Here is a 27636-nt window from a genome sequence, read left to right as displayed (position 1 = left end):
TGTATTAAGTGTAAACAAACTCGATGAGATACACGATATCTATTCAGTGAGTGATATCTAGTATTAGGGGTTACGGGTTAATGACGCGTCGTATGCAGTAGACATCGAGTCGGCATTCAAAGCGGATGTCATGGAGTACAAAATAGTGCTTTTACTATCTTTAATCGCTTTTAGCGACTTCACTGTGAGTAAATAAACAAACTATATATATATACTTTAAATTTTTTGAGTATATACTTATCTATGCATTCACTAAGGTATTATATATATTACCTTACTTTATATATCTTAGAACACTAATATTTTGTAAGACAAGGCTGATTATACATTGAAATACCATTAAAAATAGATTTAAATAAATTTATTTACAAAACTTTTTATAATTTTCTCTAATGTTGATTAGCGTCCAAATGGTGATGTAATTTTAAAGTAATTAACATATATGGTACAAAAAACCCAAAAGGTTTTAACCTTATGTGTTATATATGAAAATGTCTCGTCGTCTTCTATGTCTATTGCAAGGCACAGACATCTCCATAAGATATCTATGGGAAGATACATCATAATCACCATGTTTAGAAGCAGGGTTGGCGGTCGCAGCGTGGTGTTATGGTATACAGAGGACGCTGCTGCCCATCCTCTCCAGACTTTTGGTGGCAATCTTATATAATTAATGCACAAAGTGTGAATAATATAAGATTGCATATCGGGGATCGAAGCCGCGACCTACGATCGGTCTCAGTCCCCTATCGCTGGACTACCACTGCTTATAATATATTGTGGATGTTTAATGAACCAAATTGTATTTTTATGTATAAAAATGCTTTTAGAAATGTCAATCATGAAATTAGTTAACAAACATTTGTTAACTTGAAATTTTATAATGTTTCATTACATATATTTGTTAAAAAATATAGAGTATTTTAAAAAGAGTATTCGCTTATAAGCGAATTTTCGCCACGGGGTACTTTTTAAAAATCGAACGAATAGTTTTCGGTTAACTATCTTATTATAATAAAAAGAAAAACAAAAAGTTATAAAAACTATTCGACGCTAGAGCGCGCTAAAGTTAAACCAGCCTAGAATAAAAATACGTTTTTTGTCATTTGAAACTCGTAACATTTATTTAAATATAGTTCTTTTAAATAATTTTATTGTAAATTTACAGAATGGCAAAGTTTTTGCTCCGAAATTGCAGCTTAACGATGGTAGAGAAATACCCGCTCTAGCACTCGGCACCTGGCTCGGAAATAACACTAAGGTACTTATCAAACTCATCTAACCAAATAATAAAAATTTAATTAAAGAAGATATTAAGATTTTAATTATAGCGGCCAATAAAATTTATTAACAGCCGAGCATAGAACTCGTAAATGTTATCACAAGTCCACTAAGATTATAAATTTAGCTATTAATAAAAAATTTTAATTATATTCTTTTGTGTATCAGTCGATTCGGTTGTGCTTAAAATATTTATTCACCGGACTCGGCTACAAGAACAAATATTTTCACTTCTCAATCAAGTTTAGAGATGAACAGTAAATAAACCCAGATAAAGTGTGGACATAGACTTATTACGTTTACGATTCGACTTTTTGTAAAATAAGCATGTTGAATCTTTACGTCTAAATTTCTATGTTATCTGTATACTTATTACATTCAAAGTAATAATTCTTTTTAGTAACGACTTAAGTTGACGAGTAAACAATGATTTTGAACATACCATAAAAAAAAACAAATGAATTATTTAACATATTTCTGGAATTATTTTTTTTTAATTTAAGTAGACATTTTACTATAAATTTGATACGAATGCCTAGTTATTAACTAGATTATAAATTTGAAAATCGAACACTTTGAATTACTTGAGTATCGTCCTCAAAGATCGTCATAATGATCGACCGTGTGACATCCAGCGACCTCCCGTAACCTTGGAAATATTGTCAATTCACATAGTAGACAGCCTATTCAAACGGCCTATTGCATAATTATTCACTACGTATATTCGTATTATTATACAACATATAAGGGTTATTCAATAATAAATATTATACATTTGTATAAAGGATATCATTAACCTTCGAAATATTACCAAGAGATATCAAAAACTTGTAACTTAAAAAAGGTTAAATGTAAAAAGAGATTAATAAAGATAACTTTTCCAATATGGCCGTATTGAGCCATCGACGAACGAGGTGGAGCTAGCCGTGAGCTGGGCAATCGACGCCGGCTACCGCCACATTGACACCGCTTACATTTACAAGATAGAAGATCAAGTGGGCAGAGCACTCGCAACTAAACGAAACGAAGTGCCGAGAGATGAACTGTTCATAACTACTAAGGTATTGTATAATCTATGTAACTGTCAAATATAGTATTATAATTAGTAAATTTATCACCACTATATAATATTTGTACCGAAACTGCTCTACCGCGCTTTAGGTATGCAAATCGGTAGGAGTAACGGCCACTCCGTTCACGGTTTCAATAGCACTATATTCAAATTCAAAATATATTTATTTGAGTAGAAATTTACGTGTTTTGAATAGTCAATTATTTTAACATTATAGGTAGTAAGTTATCACCGGCAGGGAATATTGATTTGCTTAGTAGAGTCGGCCATATCATCAACTGTTGCTCGTTTGAAATGAAATTTGTCTATAATAAGATTTCTTTTATGAATACCTATAATTTTAGATAAAAAACTGAGAAAAGGAAGGTCTTAGATATTATGTTGATTTTTATTACATATGTGTAAACTAAGATCCATGAAAGATTTGTTAACCTTTTGAACTTACTAACGTTATTAGTTTATTTTTACTCCTATTTATCAAGTATCTGTCAATATTTTTATGGCACTTAAATAAGTTGTTATGAAACATGTTTTAAGAAGCAACCTTTAGAATACAAATTTCTTTAAAAACGTCTTTCACGGAATGTTTAGCTTTAAAGTAATAAATAGCCCGAAGCGCTATTTTTTTATATTTAGAATTAATTTCGGCACTGCTCCTTTATAAAACACAATATGACAAAACACTACGAAAATAACTAAGGTATACAAGTTGAACCTTATAAACATCCGTTAATTGTCTTACTTTTGTCATTGCAAAGATGGCGGAGTTGAGTTTGGCTACGACGGTTGAGAGACGTTGGTTCCACTAGAGATTTTGTCTAGCAATGTGACTAAAACATTGTTGTGTCAGAGAATTATACTATACTACTATACTTTGTTAATTAACAAGCTACAATTTTGGCTACTTGCGAAGGATGTGTATATGCATTTAGTTTTCAAGCATTTAAGAACAAATTATTATTAATTTTGAACCAATGAAGAACACAGAGATGTTTATTAAAAACACAATTAGCCGTATGCTATACCTGTATTCCTATAATTCCTTATCAATAATGGTGTTACTGCATGTTGTAGTTATGGAATGACCGCCATGCAAGAGAAGCAGTCATACCGGCTCTACGGGAGTCCCTACAAAAACTGGATCTGGAATATGTCGATCTTTACCTCATACATTGGCCAGTTGGACAGTTTGTAAGTATTATTGGTGGTCTTACAGATAAATATGAAATTTTTTTTAATAAATTTCATAAAATGTATAATCATCGATCAACTCTCATATCATAATATTTCGATACTTTTTTATCCATCGTCATCATATACATACGTCCTCTGCTAAATTCACCCACAGATTTCCAATAAGACCGGCTAAACGAAGCTTGCGTTTGGCATTTTCCGACGACCTTAACCAGATCGTTTGTCCAGCTTATGGATGGACATTCTACGATGCAGTTGCTAAGGTTTTTACTCCAGAACCTTAAAAGTCCCCAGCGGTCATTAGTTCACCGCACTATGTGGGTCTGTCCACTGCCAGTTCAACTTGCCAATATGATATTTAAATTAATAATAATCAAAAATGTATGCTTTATTTTCGAGGCGAACTCAACGTACGACCTCACAGACTATCTAGAGACTTGGCGGGGCATGATGGATGCCAAGCAACAAGGCCTGGCAAAATCAATCGGACTCTCCAACTTTAACGAACAAATGATCGACAGAATCATAGAGAACGGCTTAGAGATCCCGGCTGTGCTACAGGTTGAAGTATGTATGATAACATGATTGCCTATTTAATTTTTTATTGACCACGTACCTTATATCAATCGCATTTCACAAAACATTGCCGAGTTTTCCTCTAGGAGGTATTTGCCTCCAATCGTCTAAATCCTCCAATCGGAACGTCCACGAAAATCTAACAGCTTGGCTTCCAATACGGTGAAGTAGCGTAACTACACGAGCCGAAGATCGCAAGAAGTACTCTAGTTTAGTTAATGGTTGTATTTATGTTGTCTGCACTTATCTAAAGAAAAACAAAAATTTATGTAAATAATTCCTTATAGGTTTTTTTTTAGATATTTTTATAGGTGAATAAAGAGGAAATGGAAAGCTTACAAATATCAATTTCTTGTAACTAAAACTAAACCCTTAATCACTTGTTGATATATAGCAATATATTTTATCATCATCGACATCGTTTTATCTGTAAGACTTCCACTGTTTGACACCGGGCTCTGTTTAACAAGGTCGTTTAATCACCTTTCCGTCTACGCCATATATTATGATCGATACATATCTTACTACATTATATACAACCAAGAAAAAAATACAGCAGTTCTATTGAAGTATTACGCAATATTTGTTTTGTTTACAGCTAAATCTAAATCTGCAACAGCCCGAATTACTCAAGTATTGTAAAGAGAAAAAAATTGTAGTTATGGGATACACGCCGTTCGGGTCCTTGTTCTACAACAAAGCTAAACCGAACGCCCCACCGCCGCGAGTAGATGATCCCGATTTAGTGAAAATTGCAAAGAAATATAACAAGACTGTACCGCAGATTGCTCTCAGATATCTGGTAATTATAATAAACATTAAGTATAAGCTTGCCTAGTTAAGTCAATGTCTATTAACCCCATACAGCCTTAATTTCTGTGGGCAGGGAGAACTGCACTCAGATATTCTGAAACTACGACTCAAACCCTCAACTTAAAATAAAGTTGTGAAAAAAGTCCTCAACAAACATAGTCGGGTTTTTTTTCTTCGATTGGTTTTACAAGCATGAATTATTTGGAGCAGTTTATTCCACAATGCTACTATACAATAGTTATTTACTATGAAGTGATGCGACATGTAGCATAACTAGCGCATTCTAGCGATGCAAGTAGTTTCCTTATAAATATTATTATAAGTATTCAATTCGTTGACCATAATAAAATTATTTTGGTTATTATATCTATTACATTATACAACAATTTATTGCAAGCCAAAAAAGTCGATCACTCGTAAAAAATAATCAATATTTAATTTATAAAATTAATAACAAATTTTTTTTTTCGCGGACTCTAGCAGTCGTCATAATCAGAAGAACAAATAACTAAAATAAAACTGCAAATGTCGTAAAGATTATGCTGTTAACGTTATGTAACATCAAAAATGTAATAATCAAATTAATTTCAGATTGAGCTAGGCGTGCTTCCTATTCCAAAGTCTTTGACGAAATCTAGAATAGAGCAAAACATCGATGTGTTCAACTTCGAACTGACTGAAGAAGAAAAAACTCTTTTGAAATCATTTGATCGAGAATATAGGACAATACCGCAACTGAAATGGCTCGATAATCCCTTCTACCCATTTAAGAAACCTCAAAAATAACACAAACGCTCGTGTTACATATATTAAATAAAAACATTTTAATAAAGTAATACAAAAGCTTTTATTTCTTCTATTTGTATTATAAAAATGCTAAAAAAACTTACTTGTGTCATAAATTCTTACAAGTCACATCATAAGTCAACATCATTAGTCACATATTCAAATGTTGGTTAGAAATGAATATGTGTGAAATATTTAAAACAGTTTTCAATAAGGGGCCATTCATAAAATAGGTCACCTGAAATTTCACCTTTCTTGCCCCCTCGTTGTCACACTACGTTACACTATCTGCGACTCCCTTTAGAAATATAACTTCACAAAATTAGACATGGCACTCAACAAAAAATTTAAATAAATTAATAAAAAAAACTAACAATTTCCCTGATGTTCAGATGTCCAAGGGTTTGTTGAATATTTTGAGATATTTGTAATCAGCATTCGTCTCTTGAGGATGATTGTCACGATTTTTTAGATAATCCCTCACATCCTTCTTCTCATATCACATATTGTGAAAAACAAAACTGTCCCTTTAGAAAGAATGTTTTGTATGTAATTCCTCTAAGAAAACTTTACGATATCTTTAAAAATATTTGCTTTTATTGAAAAAAAAAAGTAAACGATAATACAAAATGATGGTGCCACTACAATTTTTTTACTGCATCATTGCGCTAAATAAATAGTAAAAGTTCTAAAAAGTTTTGGAATAGATATCAGAACGATTAGAAGAAGATTTTTTTTTCATAATCTTTTATTATCGTAAAAGAAATTATGAAAATTTAAAATTTTCTTGGAATGGATTTTTTTAATTTAAAGGTACATTGGCAAAGAGTGCAACATTTGTTCTGAAGCATCAGCTCAACCTTTATAACATAAAATAAATTTTGCGGTTTTTATTCTTATTGTATTGTCTATGTTGAGAAAACGGAAATAAAGAAGGGTCTTCATTAATTTTTTTTTTATTATTTCAAAGCGAAACTGTGTTTAACAAGTAATATCATAAGTTACATATTATTTATTTTAAGATTCGTCAAACTGAAACGCAGCTATTTTAAAGAACTGAAATTCAACAAGAAACTGAATAACACTTTATAATAAAGTAATATTACTTTAGAGAAAAAGATAGCCAGTAGTATGGATTTTATTAAACAAATTTGTATAAATGGTATTTATAAAAACTTGAAATTTTTTTAATGTAAGTTCAACTTGGCAACACTTAGTAACAGTCGACTCTCGGCAATTGTATTTTGACAATTGACATAAATTCGTAAGTCGTGCGCGATCTACCATAGTCATGTCTTTTAAAAAATTAGGTTTATTAATATGTACGGTGTTTAGTGTAATTGTTAATATAAACACCCAGACGGTTCACAGGCGTTTTGAATATAAATACTCTTTTAAACCACCGTATTTAGCGCAAAAAGATGGGACGGTTCCGTTTTGGGAGTACGGTGGCAGTAAGTAAATTATCTTCTATGGTTAATAGTACAATATTATTTAAATAATATTTTTTATTGTATTGCACAGCTGTTGCAGCAACAAAGGTTTACTTTAAGTGTTGTTATTTATGTTATAAAAAATGTATTTTCTGTTAAAATATATTGTTATTACGATGTGATCGTTGACGGCGACACGTCAGTGAAATCTGTCAATTTAGAGCGAGATGAATTTACACTTCTTAAAGCTAGTATGAAAGGGATGGATAATAAGTGTCAAATTCTTGTTTTTAGTTCCACGACAGCATACAGCATGGATATAGTTTAACATTAATTTCGTTTTAAATTTAAAATAAATGCCAGTCAATTAACGGTCCCATCCTAGACAAATCCATGTGATATGTCTTCTCACATTTTTAATATTTTTTTTATTTACCTGTTTTAGTTCCATTAATGTTAATGTTTGTTGCTAATATAAATAAAAATTACAAATGTTAATGTTAAGTAGTCTTAATAAAAATCATTTTTGGATAATATTGAATTTACTTTTTATATTAAATTTTCTAGTAGTTCTATATTGAAGAAGAATTTGAGAGAAGATGAAAGATAAAATAAATGTTTTGTCATACAAAGCTAAGATTATGCTATTGAGTATCTCAAATTTATAATTAAAAATTGAAAATTCAGGGGAATATTTACCGGATGTTGAAGGTTTAGTCATATTTTATTAATGAATAAATTTTGCTAAACAATATGAACCATAACATATTTTGCTTGGGTCCAGAATAGTTTTGGTAACTTTAATACTAGTCATTTAATAAAGCACACTTCATAATATAAATATGGATTCTGAATATTTAATCATTATTTATATTGTAGTGATTTATATCATGTTATGTTCTAATTGCCTATTATATTTGAGATTTAGTAGAATCAGTTATACATATTTAAATGTACCTATTATTCCACTTATCCTTTACAACATATTTCTTACCATGGTGGCTATTTGGCTTGTATTTTTAGTCTCTTATGTTTTGGTAAATTATAATTATGTACAGACACATTATAAACTTTAAAGTTAAACAAACATGAGTTTTAATATCGAATGTACATGTACAATGTTAATATTAGCTTTGTAAATCAAATTGCTAAAGATATCACTAAAACAAATGTAGGTCACTTACTGTATTTATATTTTCACTTATTATGCATTTTTGAATACAGTTTTGTTAGTAGTTGCTGACATATTAACCTCAATAACAGTTGACACAAAATATATTGTTAGTTTCTATGTGAATTTTTATAAGATTTGTATTATACAGGTGTTTGGTTATTGGTGAAAATCTATAAAAAAGTTTTACTCATTTGTCAGCAAAAAAACTAAAGCTATTGGGACACCTTCCAATCTTTCATGGAGCTTCTGTCGAAGCTATCTGAGAGCTCGGTGACTTCCCAATCCAGTAAAATAAAGTATGTAGCGAACTAAGCCCAGGCTCCCCCTCCTGCTACATACTACAGTATGTTATTTATTATTTATGAAAACATTCATTTTTGGATAGGCTGTACCATATTTACAAATGAATACATAATCATCATTTCATCAACAACATTTCCAATAGGAATGGTTTGCTTCATCTTGCCTGGCACATTCCTACCTAAGATTTTAAAGTTCAAAACCATGTACTACACCATTTGAAAGAAGTCTGTGCCAAGTAGCTTCTATTTGACTTCTTCTACTCAACAAAAAGTATATTGGTACCAAATTTTGGGTCTCAAGCCAGAAGTTTCTAGAGATGTTGTAATGAATCTGGTGGAAATCTATTATAATACATGTATTATGTCCAATAACAAATTCTCTAAACCTGCAAAAATTATCAGTAATTTATTACCAAGGATATATAATAAAATAGATAATAAATTCATCACAAATATTATCTATACAATTTTTTTAACTTGATAAAAGAAACTCAATTTGTTGTGAAGAATGAAACTGTTATTTGGTAGAATATTATATTCAAGTAGCCAATAGGCTAGTGTAGATAAATAATGCAATAAATGTCACAGTTATCTATATTTGATTGTATGTTTTTATTGTGCTTCCAAATTAGTAGCATGTTTTCTAATCTCTAACACATGGCATGTTTTGGTATTATGAAATGTTGTGTTTTGATAAATTTTATTTCACTTAAGCTTATAATGGGTTCATTAACATTGTTAATAGATTAATAAATATTGTTAAAAGATAATATTGTTAATATTTAAAAATATGAATATATGCTTCTCTTAATTGGAGATTCCAAACTATTTATGGCACAAGACCCTGGTTCCTTTCAAAAATCACTTAAGGAAATAATGAAAGAATTATTTATTCTTTTGAATAGGCTGTGCAAATCACTTTTGAAATGTTGTGACAGTAATATAATGCATATTCAAATATATATTTATACATTCTGATATTTGTTCTAGAGATGGATAAAATGTATCCCTGATAAGAAAAGAGTGATTTATTTCTTTTTGATCTTGGGATATCACTCTTTTATATCTTTAACTCATTTAGCTCAGTACGGCTCAGAGAAAGAATAAGACAGCTAAGACTAAAAATATATCTTTTATATCTTCGGCTCTCTTAGCTCAGACTTGAACTTAGAGAGGCGGAATAAAACGTATGAAATATTCCAATTGAACATTTTATTTCTTTGTCATAAAGCACAACAAAAAAACAAAACAACTGTGTGAAGTTGTTGTTCCGAAAATCCGCATTTAACATTTTTAATGCAAACATGTAATAGCTATCCATCTCTCTCTTTTATATTTAAATTGCTATATAAGCCCATTTCTTTTTCTCTAGCTCTGATCGAACGGTTACTCATCACGAAAATTGACTCTTAAGTATAAAGATATTAGTGAAACACATGCGAGCTAGAGAGTGATTATATCTTTTGGAAAAATATATATCATTTTTGTCTTTAGCTACCTACCTGTCTTAACCTACCCATCTCTAACTTGTCCCAATTTTTTCTATATACCGCTATAAGGTTCAGAATGTTGATTCCATCCAGAAGCTGGCAAATAATTTAATAGATCTTTTAACATCAATACCTCACATTTTATTAAATCTTTCTCATTTTGGAATTGAAACAAAACAATTGTAATAATTTGCATTTAGTTAAGGGAGTAAACAATAGTGATACTTCTTACTAAATTATAGTTATTTTTATAACAAGTTGGTATGTATAACACAACTTATATAGTTGAAACTATACCTTGAAAGTATTAAAGAAAAATTAGTGTTATTTATTTGAGGTTAAATTTTAGATTTTGTTGACCAATAAGTGGTTATTTACCCTGATCACTTTGAGATCCCAGCTATAAACATTTGCCTAAAAAGGTATAATGTATATATAAATGAACTAATAAGGTTAAGGTCGTAAGTAAGTTGCCGGCTGCTTCCAATCGCTCTTATTGAAAATCTATAGATAAGTCATGAAGTACTGGATGTCCTATGGCTGAAGTGATGATATATAATGTATAATTGTGGTCACAGCCATAGCAAGGGAATTAGAAAAGGAATATTTAGAATCAACATTTAATTTCCTTCCCATCTTATCCAGATGCAATTGCTTCGGGTGAAAGTGTTCGGTTGGCGCCATCGTTGAGGAGTCAAAAGGGTGCGATATGGACGAAGAATCCATTAAACTTCGACTGGTGGGAAGTGGACATTATGTTCAAGGTTACAGGGAGAGGAAGAATAGGTGCTGATGGTTTGGTAAGTGCTATTTTCTGTCACATCAAGCCTGTTTTTTTAATAACCGTTATACCTAAGTAAAGCTCAAGGTAGAGAGTGAAGAAAAAAAAGTCACCGTGATCGATGGACGGAGCGGGCGATAGTCTCTCTACCTCCCAGTAAATCGTCCAAACCTTTATTGTAGTTGCAGCTACCTACAAACTGCTCTAGTTAATAAGTTCAATCGTCTCATCCTCTCAGACGTTCTCAAACTGCCTTATGATGCGATAACTATGGCGGAGAACTTAATTAAACAGCATTGCAACCATACCAAATTCTGGATTTTATTTAATCTTTGTCGAGGGCGGATAAAAAGACAAGAGACGCTTCAGTTTCTTCTACTACTTTTCCCAGCGCTTATGTTTTCTGAAGTGATAGTAGCGGAAGCTTTAAAGGTATGTGTATATATTATCAGAGGTTCGAGACTCCAAGACCCCTCGAATATGAACGCAATTCTGGTGACCACCCTAATCGATTTCCACTAAAACCCAAGTAATCCAAGAGTTTAAAGGCCTCCCAATCCGTTCAAATAAATATGTACCGGCATGAACCGTGGTTACCGAAGTAGATCTTGACTTTAGTTACTATGAAGAGATCTATCAGAAACTTAGCATAAAGAGATTTAGGCTAACGATGTGCGGGTGGCACTAAATCTTCCCCTATGCAGTTATTAATAGCTTTTTATCCAAGGCTAATAGCTTTAACAATAACAAAAAAAAATATTTCTCCATTAAGAAATTCTTGACAGATGGTAAGTAAAATCATATCACATTGACACCCGGTAGCTTCGCGTGGCACGCACTGCCTTGTCTTGTGGGTTTAGTTTTATAATATCTTCATACCTCTACTAGGCGAAAGGAATTAATACAAGTCTCTTAGCCTTATGCTACCCGAAATATCATGATGAATGAGTACATTGATCAGATTTTGATAATATTACCAAGGGACAAACAGAGAATCGAAGAAAATTGATTGTAAGAGAAAAAGTAGATGACAAAACAACGATCCGATGACCTGCCGGTGTTTCGAGGCAAGAAACTTTACTGACTCTTATTACTCTTCTCTATTACAAGCTGAGATCAGAGCGTAGAGATTTCAAACTCTTCTGTAGTGGCTTTCATTTATGACTTCAAGAGGCTTATATCAAATTATCTTCCCAGGCGTTCTGGTACACGACGCAGCGGGGCGACTACAACGGCGACGTGTTTGGATCTTCTGACAGATGGAACGGTCTCGCGGTCATGTTCGACTCCTTCGATAACGACAACAAGCACAACAACCCATACATCATGGCGGTTCTCAATGATGGAACAAAGAACTTTGACCATAAGAGGTAAGAGTTTCATCACGATCATCATGTTAGCTGATAAACGCTCATGGCAAGTCATAGGCGTGCTCGCATCCGGCAACTTCTCGTGATATTGACTGTGTTGTCGGTCCACCTACTCGGGAGCGTACTCACGCCGCGTTAATCAGCTCCTGGTCGTCACTCTAGATCCTTTCGGCCACAACCCCTGTCGGTTGCACGGGTAATGTGCTCCTGCACGCCTATACTACTTCAGATGAGCAATTCTTCGAGCTACGTCAGTGACTTTGGTTCTTTTGTTTCGTTATAGAGTTATAATTTTATCATCTTAAAAATAAATCAACTGTTATATTTATGAGGAAGTAAGAGAATAGAATGTATGCCAGTAATGAGTATAATAATCTATCTTTAAAGTATAGGATTGAGTCTTTTTTATATGTATAGGTTCGTGGTTATTTGTTTAAATTGCTTAGATTAAAATTACTTGCCGTAATGATGACAGATGTAATTTTTCACTAAAAATGTATGAAGGCGACTTCAACGAATTCTATGCTGCTACCAAAATCGCTCTACCGCGCCTTAGACATACGCGCATCGCAGCGAGATGGAGGGAATATCGCCCGCTTCGTAACGTCCGCTGTTAGCGCTCGCGATGGCAGCACACATGCCGTTTATTCTTCAACCTCCACCTCACCGTGTATTTTTTAGGTGCGGTACAGCGGTTTCGGTAGCACTAATAGATAAATTCGAATTCACAAACAAACAATTATTTTCAAAGTTTCTACTTACGAGTGCATTTGTAGTTATCTATCTCACTCAAATGTGTATTCTATAATAAACCAACCCTATGATGTTATAATTGTTATAAATATTCTCAATGAAGGAATTATTTAGATTTCGACGAAGTCTTTGACGACCAAGATTAAATAAATCTTTTATCGGAACAGTACAATCTGGTTTGTAAGCTTGATAAACACGTGTTCCAAATATGAATACACTAACATGGAACATTAATGTGGGGTTAGTTTATCGATAATTATTAAATGAAGTTAAAACTTATTGAAATTTATTGTACCATAGATAAGGATGTGTCAGTTGAAGTAGACATTTTTTTTGTTAAACATATTTTGACTACTGTTATATATAGATATGTAAAAGGTCACCTTATGCAAATATTACGCATAATGTAGCGAGTTTTTTAAACCATCTTGTGTAATAAAATTATTTCTTCGTATCATTCTTCTTCCTATTGCGCTACAACCCTTAATGAATCTTGTGTCCCTGTCTTGCTTTTGATACTGCTGACACCTTCCTTTACACATTCCAGCCAAACCTTCCTGGATATTCCTCGTAGTCTTTTGGTTGCGAAGTCCACTCAGAGCTGGTGTTAACATCCCTGGTGCTAGTCATTCTTTAAAAGTTACTTACCCATCTGTGCCTACGTGAATTATTATATATATCCGAGAAATATCTTCTGTTGCGTTCGTTTTTGTTTCTTGTTTTTTGTTCGAAACTGAGGAGATTCGTACATGAACTATAGTAACCTACAGCCCAGCTGTGGGCCGACTACGTAGCGTGTAAACATAGAACATATGGCCACTAGCGTAAATGCTGTGAAGAGTCCGCGGATCGGCAAACGCATTGGAAGATGTCCCCTGGGTGAACAGATGACCTTGTTAAGGTCGACAGATGACTCTTGGCGTAGAACCTTTTATAACGCGATCACAAGTATACGATGTTAATTTTAATTAGAGATAACAGTATCACTGTTATATATACACTGGAGCATAAACTGATAAAATTTCTTTCAACACATACTTTTACAATGTTTGCTAAAAGTGTTTTCTTTAAAATGTCTTCATACACTTAATTTACTTTTGTGTTCTTACTTAAGTCTGATTTCTACAAAAAAGAACATTTTTTTTATTACTGTTTCTCTTATTTGTCGCCAGCCAGGTCTTTACCACATTCAATTTAAAAGGAAAAACTTTTGTTTTAAAACAAGTGTAAAATTTTTAAAGGTGTGAATGTGTGGGTCATTTGCTATTAACCATGCATGAACATGGTACACCACCCTATTCAAAAATCAATGGTTTGAAAATCTTTAAATAAACATAAAAATTTTCTAAATTTGAACTATTTTATACTATAATTAATTTCTGTTTGCTGTCTGCTTCTTGTTGCCAATTTTATACTGCCAGAAGTTAATGGCCTGTCGCATTCCTATACGAAAAATATATTAATGAAACCTATTACGGAGTGGCCGCTTAAACGAATGTGAAAAAAATAAACGGTGTGAAGCAATTACTGCTACTCATTTCTTTTCAAGCGTCCACTAAAATGTAGAAAAATAATATAAATTTTAGCATCTTATTGTAAAAAATCGATTGCATAAAGATAAAATACAATTATTTTTTTAAATGTATTATTTTTATGCTATTGACAATAATTTGTGACCGGCTATATATTATATTAACACATGTCATGTGGGGCGTATACGACCTCCGCTGCATTTTCCGTTCAGGCCATTTGAAGTTCTCATTGAAAAACAAACAATTCTTAAAAAAATGAATTGTCGCGTCGAATGTAGATATCTTCACATTACGTATGCGCATACGTAATGCATATTGATATTTACAATTTTCCCGCTAATTATGGCTTTGCAATGTTGAAAAAGTGTAAAGCATACGTCTTTAACGATTTTTTTTTTAATTTTTAGTGTGGTTCATATACGCCCCATGCGGCTTGAATTGTTAATCTTCAAAAATTGCCGTGGCACGGTACGCGTCAATGTCAAAGACATGTCATGTTGACACCTGACACTAAAGGTTTTTTTTTAATTCAGTGATGGGTCGACGCAGTTGCTATCGGGCTGCCTCCGTGACTTCCGTAACAAGCCGTTCCCCACCAGAGCGCGCATCGAGTACTACCTCAACACGCTCACTGTGTACTTCCATAATGGTGAGGATATTTTTAAACCACAAAATGACCAATTAAGTCGTCTTTGAATAAGCCCACAAAAGTCAAGCGGTCTGTATTCAAATATCTTGTGTGCATTTTGACAGTCGACCCCTGAGATACCTCAGGCGATGATTATACTTCTTCACACCTGAGCTACTTGTACTATAGTTTTAAAAGAAAAATCATTTATCTATTAGGAGACCGGAAGTAATGTCGCTTTCCTAAGTTAAATTCACACGACTACATTTTAAACAAGTTTTTATTTCTATTCAACAATATTCACCTTCGTTATCGTCTATCTTTTGCCATCTAGTATACAAAATTTAAAACCCGGAGCGGTAAAAATCAATCGATTTTTCTGTAAAATATGTCGAGAGAAACGACATTACTTTCTGATCCCTAATATCTTCCGCTACTGTTTAATACAAACTAAAAAGAGAGATATTCTTTGTTTAATTTATTTTTTATTAAAGCTAAGCACAGTAGTAGCGGGTAGAGGACTAAGACACGTAGATCGGCGGTTCGATTCCGGGATACATTCTTATGTAATTTGCATTTTGCTTTAGTTATATGGGATTTCCGCTGCGGACAAATAAGTTTCCAAAGGATGGACAGCAGCGTCAATTTTATACCATGATTACCAAGCGTGCCAATTATAGCATATCCCCCGTTGATATTTTTGGGTGAAGACTATGCCTTGTAATAGGCTCTTATGAGCTAAAACAACGAAAGCTAAGCGTAAAGGAAATAAACATTCAATAGGCCACCTCACCAATACAAAATATATCTACATCTATATTTGTCGATAGAAAACAACTCAAAGAAAACTACATTTATTTTATTCCATTGATGGTCATCAATCAAGAACATTTTACACTTACAAGTAGGTAAGGAATATGCGCACAAAATAACAGTTTATGGTTTAAGTTGTGAAAATTATTTCACGTACAATTGGCCACGGTATGGCGTATTTGCTGTTGAAATCAATTTCCACGTATATAGTTCGATACGGAGTAAGTGTATTTAAAATGGTATATTTAATTTATTGTATTTGAGTTATATTTGTAAAACTAACCTTATTGCAATGGCATAATGTTTAAATTCCTTAAACAGGTATGACGAACAACGAAGCCGACTATGAGTTATGTTTCCGTGCGGAGAACGTGGCGTTACCGCGAGGCGGGTACTTTGGGCTGTCGGCCGCCACTGGAGGCCTAGCTGACGATCATGACGTCATCCATCTACTCACCAGCTCGCTACACAGCACACAACAGCAGCAGCAAGGTGGGCCATATTAATTTAAACTTTTGTCGTCTTTAGTACAAAATAGCAGCGTTATAAGGTCACCACAGAATTGCGACGTTATAAATTTGAATGGTACATGTAACATGTTTCATAAATATAGTAAAAATTTCATGTCGATCGAGCACAAAAATATACAAACACTTTTCCAATTATGGCAATAATATATTTAATTATAAAACTAAATAAATTTTTGAAATCATTAATATGACCATTTTTCGCAGGAGGTCAACAGATCAGCAATGATGAACAACAAAAGCTATCTCAAGAGTACCAGGAGTACCAGAAGAAGTTGGAACAGCAGAAAACTGAATACAGAAAGGAACATCCCGATGAAGTATGCAAAAGCTTATGGAATTATCTAACCTAATCTATTTATTATGTTCTTTAGAAGAAATAACCCTAGATCATTTTTGATTATCAATTGAAAAATATTTATGTAAAATTGAGTTGGAGGTAAAGATACATATTTACCTGAAGGTTTATTTCTGTTATTCCCTTCCCAGGTGCGTGACAAGGAAGGCGAATTCGACGATTGGTTCGAATCGGACGGACAGCGCGAACTAAGACAGATATTCCAGGGCCAGGGTCAGATACACGACATTCTGCGAGACCTCAACAAGAAAGTTGATGAGGTAAGGAGATTTCTGTTAATAATTCTGTCATTCACATTGTCTTGTGATAATCCCCCTACATTCGTAAGCTAGATATGGGTCTGCACCAATCCCATCCTATACAGTCCTTTGCAATCCTGACCTCATCCATCCACTGCCTTACTTCCTGCAGTATAGTAAATAATTAATTTCACCATCGCATTAGCTTTTTGTAATAACATTACTGTCAAAATAGTTCATCAATTACACTTATTTAGAACAAAAAATAAACTGTTACTAAAAAGAAGGACGGTCAGACATTTGTATTTATTATAGGTATTTTTACTGTCATTTTAGTATACAAAATGTATAAGTAAAGTATATAAAAAAATAATATTGTTATCATTGCATATTTTTGCAAGTTAAACAGGTGGAGCCATTTTTCTAATATTTCTTATTAGATCGCATATACTCTTTGATCATGCCCACATATATTCCGTACTGTATCTACACTTTAAAATTTAACAATTTATCATTCTGTGCTAAAATAGTAATTTACATATACCATTTTCTGGCATTTAACCGTTTTGTCTACAAAGCCAATGTTATTTTTACTATGGTTTCATTGGCCAGTGAGACCATTTTTTACTAGAACTTTTTTCAACTCAAGCATTTTTTAGGTGATTGGAAAACAAATGAACTCTCTATCCATGCTGACGGCTGTGTACAGTCAATCGCAAGGGCAACCCGTGCAGCCAGGCCAGCCTCCTATGCAGGTAACATTATTATAACTTTTTTAAAAAAAAAAATCATCTATAATACATTCGCTATGACTTTAGTTATCATATCTGAAGTGGCAGTTGATGAACCACTGAAAGTTTTTTTCGTCGGTCACATTTAAGAGTTTCATAAATCATATGTATGGTCCTTTGCTTTTTTTACTTTTTTTCCCTCTGCCTACCGGCGTTACCTACAAAAAGAAAAAAACCGTAAAAATACCGTATATTATACATCATGTATAAATGTGTATATGTCATTAGAAGAAATTAATAAAATATTTTTCTGTCGCAGATGCCGTCACTGCCAATCGGACGCCAGGACTGGGACACGCTGGTCGCAAATAACCAGCTCATGATCAACACCATCGCTGAGCTCAAGTGAGTCGCTCTTGTCAGATTTTTTTACTAAATGCATTTTTTTTGGTGTAAACATAAAAAATATGTAAATTATCCTAATCCATAATTTTTGTGTCAGCTTTGAGTTGAAATCTTAAAAGAAAATAAAATAATAAAAACACATTGAGTAGCGTGTATGTATATAGTAAACTACTACAGATGGCGCTGATTCTCAGTGCTCCGAATTTTAAAACTTATATAGAAAGTAAATATGTGAGAAATTAGGTTATTATTTAATAAAAATAAATAAATAAAAGTCACATTTCCAGCTCAAATATGTAATGTTAATACAGATATTAACATATTAACAAATATCTCAAAAGCCAAGAAACATTAAATTAATCGTTTTTATATGATTTATAATGTGAGCGCACTTGCAATGAACGCACATATTTTACTCTGTAAAGTGTCGTCTCACTCATTTGTATAGGTATATTATTCTATAACAAACTACCAAGTCACGTGGCTACTTTAGTTTTTAGTAAATTTAAGAAATTTATTGAGCACAGGCTCTGACAAAAATGCATACGCCGGGAAATTATTGTCCTAATTTTAAGAGAATTTTTTTAAAACAATAATCAAAAAATGACAAACTACTGAGTTTCTTGCTAGTTATTGTGGTGTCGATACGAACTAACTTATACTTAATATTTCTTTATGCTATGCTATTATACTACTACATATGCTTTTTTGGCAAAAAACAAAATTTTAAGCGTTTAAAAAAGTTTTACATTAAGTTCCTTATTCGAACACATATATAATCAGTGTCTTATAAAACGCACTATTATGCGTCAGATTTTTACACACACAGTCTATTGTGGTTGATTATGTGTATTTATTCAGATATCTTCTGTAGAAAAATAATATTTAAAAACTTTTCATTGGTTGTTTATTAAATTTTCAGAGGTTTCGTAATCGACGTGTCCCGTAAATCGGACTCGCTGCTAGCGGGAGCTGGTGGCGCGGTAGCGGGCGGTGGCGGAGCTGCCATCAACCCTCAGTTCCTCAACGAGATAAGGGACAGTGTCAATCAAGTCAAGCAAGCAGTTAATGGAGTCGCGCAAAGGTAAACTTAATATTTTTAAACATGCAAATTTCTGTAAATATGCATGTTCTTATTATGTGCAGGAAGAAACAATCACAAAACATATTAAATAATGCAAAAAAATATTAAGTTACTTTAAGCGTAAAGCAAGTTAGCTGTAGTAGATTACATTTTCAAAACGTTTACACTATTAACGACTGCAGCCAAAGTAAGCAAGTAAAATTAAATGACTATAATTAGCACCAACAAACATTTTACCTAAAACAAATAAATATTGGCGTATTAGGATTATCCTTAATTAATCACGTTGTTACTAGTCTTGTAGAATATAAAACACATTTTCTTAAGTATTAGTTGTTTATAATTAAAACATCAAATTAGAAATATCAATGTGAAATATGTTTAATTTTTTTATTGGGCTGCCAGTCTCAGTTTCTTTAAAAAATATGACATCTTGTAGCAGAGTTGGTTTATTAAATAATATATTTATTTACCTCCAATTATCCAAAACTTACTAAATAAACACATTTAAACAAATACTATGAACACCGTCGTAAGTGAATGTCAATGTTCACAAATCCTAAAGAAAAAAGTAAAATGTGAAGTAAATTTCAAATCATTATTATTAATAATGCAAATACAATTTATAATAACATCTAAGAATTAGAGTCACATAAATTAAAATTTATGAACTGTTTACCATTCGGGCGCTCTTGGGTCAGAAAGCTAAAGGGATATCGACAAATGACAGCCCAAGCTGAGGTCCTCTCTTAGGCATTGGTGAGCCTTGTCACTCTCTGAAACGAAGAGCTCGACGGCCTTCCCATCCGGTTAAATAGTAGTATGTAGGCACCCTCATTGTCAGAAGCCCTCAACCTTCGCTACCTTTAAAGAGATCTTAGGCTAGGCACACTTTGGCGGCGGAAAGCAATATTCAAGGTCAAAACTTAAATAACCTATGTATCAATTTTTTTACTGAAAATGTTATAAATGTTGCAGGCTGACGTCCGCACCACAGATGGGCGCGCAGGTGTCGTGTCCGGAGATATCATGCGTAAGCACCACCACGCTGCTGATGGTGGTTGCCTCACAGCTGACCGTCATGTTCCTCTATACGCTATACAAGTAAGTTATTTTGACCTGCGCTTTAACCCATAGAAATTTGCAGCTTCACAGGGTGTAAGTTGTCCAGGCACTTGGTGTAAACCCCTGCAGTAAAGACCAACTCAGGCTTTCTACAAGCACCTCAGCTTAACCCATTATATTAAGTTACTAACATATTGAATATGTATGTTCACTATGTATGGCTTCCATCTTTTGTGGATTCATGTAATCAATTCTTAATAATATTTAAAATGCCTGATATCGTCGCTCCACCTAAGAAACCCGTATTATACTATTGCAGGCTTTAAATAAATTACAATGTCTAGTAAATACTACCTGTATTTACACTGTGATTTTTTCAGATTTTTGTAGTGTAAAATTAAGGTAACGAAATTCTCATGTACTACTCGCAAGTACTATGTTATGCGCGGCTGAGATGTTCAAAAAATTGATAGTAATGGATATTAAAGGCTATTTTTGTACTTTTTATATATTTACAGTAACATCTTATTACCATAATCTATTAATCAATTAAATAATCAATCACAAACTAATCCAATGAGACCCAAAAAAAAAAACTATTGGGGAAAAGAGTTGGCAGAAATGTACACATGAATAATATTGTACCTTGCTGATGCGGTCAATATCGAACTCGGCATAAATAACATCGTAAAAGACATTATTCTCAAAAACATTTAAATTCAATTCCAGTAAAATCTTTTTTTGTGATGACTCGGATAATTTCCAGAATTTTAAACAGAAATTAAATACATGGATACTGAAAAAATAATTTTGATTTAGTATATAAAAAGCTATTAAAGGTTGAATATAATGAAAGTTATCAAAGAATTTAGATTTTTTTGTTTCTCTTGTAAAATTTGATTTTTGCGATTACAGGTTTATTCGGTAGGGGCGACGATATATAATAAATCTGACCAATATATATACCTACCTGAAAAAATGCATTTTATTAATAAATACTCCTACAACTTCCGTAGCGGATGAAATATAGTAAAATTCTTAGCTGACTTCCATTCCAACATTACAACCACCAGGTTTACACAAATCGATATAATGCCTCGACTGAATTTCCCGTACAAAGAAAATAAGTGAAATTTGTTTTTGTTTCGCAGAGAGAAAAAAGAAGCACAAGCAAAGAAGTTTTTCTAAGGCGCTTGTATAAAACTGCATTGTTGAATTCACACTACCCGCCACGTGTCCTGTGCGAAACTGCCAAACTCATCGCACAGAATGCATCAGATAATCTATAACGTAATATTTTATATAAATTCAATGTCACAAATTTGTCAATATTTGTTCATATTTCTAAAATTTTTGTACTTAATCCGCGGAGATCAGATATTTGTATGCATGTTTACCGAAAGTAATTTTTAGTAATAAATTATGGATACTGCTTCAATAGGCTTCTTAATGCATAAATTAACATAGGGTACTATTTTTGGAGTCTATACAATGTGTAGTTTGTCCTCTCACACGCGCAAGTAGGCATTGTTACCTATCTCATTCGCAGCTCAGGATTTTTTCGATGCAAAAGGTCTCTCCATAGTAAGCCAACAATTAAATGCATCAATTTTCTGATCTCTGTTTATTAGTAATATATTCTGTGTTCGTAGCATAAATGTAACAATTTCAAGTTATCAAAGTGAAAAGGTGATATGATATGTCTTGAATAAGTGTAAAATTAAGGTTGATTACAGCCTTATTTTATATAACCAAACACTCAAAATATATTTATAATAATCAAACAAATTGTCGACATTATACAAAAGACATTAATATCTTTACATACATATATAAATAACTGTATAATATATATACATAATATATGTGCTTGCTATTTATTGATAATATTATTCATTTAGAATCATTTATAGTGACCACTTGTGTACCTCATAAAAAGAATGCCTGTAGAGTCCAATTTGATAAAAACTCGAATCAAATTAAACTCCCTTATAATGGCATTGTTCACTTGAAGCTACGAGTATTCTAAATGCACCTAGATTTCAAAGAAAGCCTACAAGGTTTAATAATTTTTTTTATGGTCACTTTCACAATATTCTTTTTACAGTGATAATTTATTTCCAAAGTTTATTGTCGCTTAAAAAAGTTTCACATTATAATAGGATTTTTCTGCAAATTTTCGTTCAATAAACTTCTAAAATCATTATTTCATGTAATAGCATGATAATTGTAATACCATAAAAAATAAATTATTAATCGTTATTGAAAGTAAATGAACGTAAACACAAATATTCTATATATTTTTAATATACTTTAAATATTACCTGTGACCTATGTGTACTCATTTGATATTTAAGTATCTTTACTTACATATGGAATTCTCGTAAGATCTCTCTGTTTAAAGATCTTCCAGCAACCGTTTTGATTTCCAAAAGGATTCTTGTCATTATCTGTGGAAACAAGGCTAAAATTTAATTTTGGGGCTAATAAGATTTATGCTTTATATACACTTTGTCTCAAAAAGTGCACAAATATGCTGTAATGGATTATCTATTCAAACACATTAACAGCGCAATGAGTGTTGCTTCAATCAGATAATTTTCAAGTTTATTTTGATATTAATAATATTTTTTTTTTCCGTAACAAAGATACATTTATTAACAATTTCCAATAATGTGTGCAGATAATAAAAACTAATTAATTAGAATATTGTTTTTCGTATTGTTTGCAATGTTAACACAAATTTCTATTTTTATATATCTATGCTTCGGTGTTTATAAAATTACTAATGTAATTAACCACAGATTATATTCGGATGTGTATATAACATGAATAATTAAATTTATTATAGCTGAAAAATTATGAAAGTGGCTTCAATTAGTCACAAATGGATATTACTTTTGCTAAAAAAAAACTGCTTTTCATAATAATCCATAACTTCAGCAGCCGTTCATAAAATACATCATTTCTTTCATTTTTTTGAACTCCTCCTACACAATCACACCACGCTACACTCTCTCTCCCCCTTCTCTAAATATTATGTCATAAAGCTAGACTTCTCTTTCTGAATTAATGCATAATCTGACATAATGATGATTTATAATCAACACTAAAGTTTAATGGTGATCGTAACCTTTTCTTAGACCCCCAGTATGTCAACTCTTGTCAAACTAAGCAATTCAGCCTCCATACCTCCTTTAGGAAGAATCTATTTTATGAACGGCCTCTTATGTACTCTGAATATCTATCTTCGGTATATATGATGTTATAATTGATGTTACGTATACTAGTTATACAAAACTCATTAAATTAGATTTAGTTTTTTATCTATATGTCTTCGGAAAGTAACTATGTCATCGTCGAAGTCGACGCTAGTGTTAACCATGCGAGTAATGTGAATTTAACAGGGGAACTTATTTTTATACCAATGTGAGTGTGTTTGTGAATAAGTGAAACAATATAATATCTGTACATAATATTTATATTTTTCTCTCTTTAGTAAATTTTATTATTTGTCACAAAAGGTCGTTTTATTGTCAATCCAATAGCCCTCGCCAGATATACAAGTTCGTATTGTCCGAGTTATTTCATAATTTTGTATCCGAATTGTTATCCGTTATTTTTTAATTACATGATTTTTTTTTAATGGTTTTGCTTTTATTTTCAGTCAAGCCAAACATCGATTAATTACAAAATATTTCTTCCTACAATATCCTCTTTTTTTCAATGCAAGTCTAATCAAAAAAACCAAACAATAAATCTGTCTGTAAACAGAATTTAACATATGGTGCAATATGACCCCAATTTTTAAAAGTTACAATTGAAAAAAAATTGCACTAGAAATTATAATTCATAAACCTTTATATAAATTAATATTGGTCTATATTTTTATTTTAGCAAATTGATGTACATATTATTGACCTTATAGTATGCCAAATACCCAATCCTATTAACCTGTATATTATTTAATTAGGCCTACTTTTTTGGTTTTCAATAACATTCAATATTGACAGTTGAATCTCCTTAGTGAAAATGTCAATTATTAAGTACAATGTAATTCATCGTCGTTTCAGTTCACAGACGCTGCACTGCGAGGCATAGACCTCACCCAAAGATATCTATGGTGTATATACCATAATCGCCACGATTGGAACGCGGGTTAGTCTTATGGCACGCAGAGCACGCTGCTGCCATCCTGTGGAATATTACGACTAGTGGTAATCCCCTATAATTAATGCAAAAAGTGTGAATGAAATAAGATATTCCTGAAATTGAATCTGCGACCTGTAATCGCAAGTCTCAGCTCTCTACCGCTGGGTTACCACAGCTCTATATAATTACAATCAATGAAATACTTTGAATCCTTCAGTTTTTTCATTTCCCTGCAACGTAAGTTAGCACTGATGACATCAAAATTTATTTATTTTTATTTAATATACTTTATTGTATTTATCTTTCATAATAACAAACAAAAAAGTACAATGGGCGGTCTTATCACAGAGGCAATCTCCTACAGACAGCCATAGTATGGAAAAGGTAGAAGTATAAATAATGGGTAGTTAACATGTGCAAACATAAATATATATATATTTATATACTTATAATAAATAAGGTATAATACATATTATAAATATAATATTATACAATTATAAATAAAAAACATCAAACTTATTTGGATCGCACTTTTCTCAGAAAAAATAAAGAAACAGAAAGAAAAAGAAATGAATTAACGGATAATTAATCATATGTCAAGTAAATAGTTCTTAACCATTTTCTTAAAAATTAAAAGTGACTGCAATTCTTATATTTACTAGTAACGCATTCCACAATCGAACGGCCTGTGTGGTAAAAGATTTGGCCATAAACGAAGACGAATGCGCCGTCATTTTTAATTTCAGATTCTCTGATGATCTCAAAGACCTCTCATGTGCGTCATGAAGAAATTGAAATTATTAACATTAATTATTAAACTAAATCGCGACAGGCTTTGGGAATTGTGAAATGAAACTACAATGTTATATGTACCTTTATTTTCATATATATATAGTCAATACAATGTAACACATTAATATGAAATAAAATCTTAACTTAATATGATCATAACAAATCTATATTAAAAATGGCGTGATGTTTTTATAATACAAAGTATATATGTACAAATAAAACATTGAAATACAACAGTTTTGCTTGCAAACTTATTCACTCCCACCGGTCACCTATGAATTTAATTTTTTATAAGGATTTCTTCCGAAAACGCTTAAGAGATTCTAATATACTTCGATGTTAAACCCTTACCCGTCCAAAGAGTTTATTCATATGTAGATGTTTCAAGTTACTAGCTTAGTTAAGTTGGACTGAAATGTCCACATTGTGTATAAATAATAGTTCATGTCATGCTATTATTAAGTTCAATTATTTACCAATAATGTATTGTGTACGAATCGTAAATAAATTCTTCAGAATCCCAATCCTATCCTTATGCAATTGACGTTTAAATTTACAATCTGTATCTTTGAATGTTGATGCATTAAGAATAATATTGAAAAAAAAAAACCACTAAAGTTAATATTTATTGATAGTCCAATATTCATCATTACAGATGACGGATGTCCACAGGTGGGTATAAAGTTCTCCCATACATATCCAATAGGACCAAGTCACTTGTCTAAACGCTATGTGGCCAGCGACTGCCATTTTAACTTACCAATCCGCTAGGTTACTTTTATCTACAGATTTCCTCACTCTTGCATTAGATCCCATAGAGAAATCCTGGGTATAGCTATATACGTATATTTATAGCTAGCGACAATGAGGTTGCCAATAAGGCTAGGAGCAAGACTACGAATTGTCCAATACCACGTACAAATGTACTTATTTATTTTCACTATCTTAAAATTTATCGACTTCTACGCAATAAATATCTACATAAAAGAACTCACAGCCGAAAGCAAAAGGCCAAAATAATAGAGACATTACTAACACCGTTCAATAATCACTTTCCAGCGGTGCGCTCGACTGACTGACATATATTTTTAAATGAACTTAAACGATAATTACTTTTATATACAAATGTAACATTATCATCGTTTCAACTGTAAAATGTCAGTTCACTGTTGGACATAAGCCTCCCCCAGAGACTTCCAATAGAACCGATTGGAAGCGGCCTGCATGCAACCTCTTCTGGCGCCCTTGACAAGGTTGTCTGCCCACTTTGTTTTTAGAGGTTCCTTCATAGTTATGTCCTTCATCTTATAGTCTTTAAACTCCTAACCCACACATGAATAAAAATTTATTTTCTTACTACTTCCTTCTTTTTAACTTAACATAACATAACTTAATGTAGCATAACTTGTATGAAATACGTGTTATACGATTAACATTTCATCTAAACTAGAGCGGCATTCGAGCTTTCTCCATCTCTACTCATAGCACCATAAACCCTAAGCATTGATTTCTAAATATCCGGCACTAATGAGCAATACAATTTCAAAACTCTTGCCAAATTATTATCGTTAATTTAAAATAAATGTGGCGTCACTTTTTTCTCATTTTCTCAAAATTTAGCTTGTTCCGGTTGACTCCCTGTATCTACATTTCTACCATATTTCAGAAATACGACAAAAAATATTGAGATTAGATTTAACTCTGAAAATTTACAAAGCAGTTATGTCACAATCATTAATTAATAGTTTTCGGAAAAAAAAAGTGAAAATTAATTGTGCAGTGAAGTTTAAGTCAAAAAAATTAAGTTGACCAATCAAAAAGTGATTTCATTCGACTTTACTATTTATCTACATATTTAGTTACTCGCTAACAAAAGCAGATTAATGCTTATAGTAAAACCGCGTTTTTTGTCACGCCAACGGGAGTCAACCGGAGGTCCGACTGGACCCCTTTTGGGAACTATTCATTTATATGATAACCAGCGCCTTATCTATCTATATATTATGTATTCATGTAAAATGATTAATATAAAATACTCTCTAATGTATATTTGATTCAGCGCGTCGATAGCTACGCGAGTTATAAATTTTAACTTTCTACCAGAGTAACCTTAATTGTAAGTCAAAAATGACAATAACTAAATTATATTTTATTTCGTAATAATTTTTCAATCGGTTGTGAAAAATGTTTATGTGCCACTGTGAATAATACATCACATTGGTATATTATTTTAAAATTTAAAATTATTTTATGGCACCTTACAGTACCTAAGAAATATCAACTAC

The 27636-nt window shown here is 32.2% G+C and overlaps 2 protein-coding genes across 2 annotated transcripts; both read left to right on the top strand.

The window, feature by feature from the left end:
- The first annotated feature begins 81 nt into the window (after window positions 1-81).
- On the top strand, window positions 82-5755 carry LOC137922648 (aldo-keto reductase AKR2E4-like). The gene is made up of 7 exons (XM_068765659.1): window positions 82-184; window positions 1169-1261; window positions 2181-2342; window positions 3428-3544; window positions 3947-4114; window positions 4722-4925; window positions 5528-5755. The coding sequence occupies exons 1-7, from the start codon at window positions 131-133 to the stop codon at window positions 5720-5722; spliced, it is 993 nt and encodes a 330-aa protein (XP_068621760.1). The 5' UTR covers window positions 82-130; the 3' UTR covers window positions 5723-5755.
- Window positions 5756-6960: 1205 nt separating this feature from the next.
- On the top strand, window positions 6961-22460 carry ergic53 (protein ERGIC-53). Its single transcript, XM_068765676.1, has 12 exons — window positions 6961-7176; window positions 10767-10921; window positions 12100-12272; window positions 15091-15206; window positions 16320-16490; window positions 16733-16845; window positions 17015-17143; window positions 17782-17877; window positions 18173-18258; window positions 19181-19342; window positions 20321-20446; window positions 21559-22460. The coding sequence occupies exons 1-12, from the start codon at window positions 7014-7016 to the stop codon at window positions 21593-21595; spliced, it is 1527 nt and encodes a 508-aa protein (XP_068621777.1). The 5' UTR covers window positions 6961-7013; the 3' UTR covers window positions 21596-22460.
- The last annotated feature ends 5176 nt before the right edge of the window (window positions 22461-27636 follow it).

This window comes from Battus philenor, unplaced genomic scaffold (genome assembly GCF_028537555.1).
Source record: "Battus philenor isolate CCGP_79_NKW_IND1 unplaced genomic scaffold, ilBatPhil1.0.hap1 SCAF_20, whole genome shotgun sequence".
Classification (NCBI taxonomy): Eukaryota; Metazoa; Arthropoda; class Insecta; order Lepidoptera; family Papilionidae; genus Battus; species Battus philenor.
This window is presented reverse-complemented; position numbering and strand designations above follow the sequence as displayed.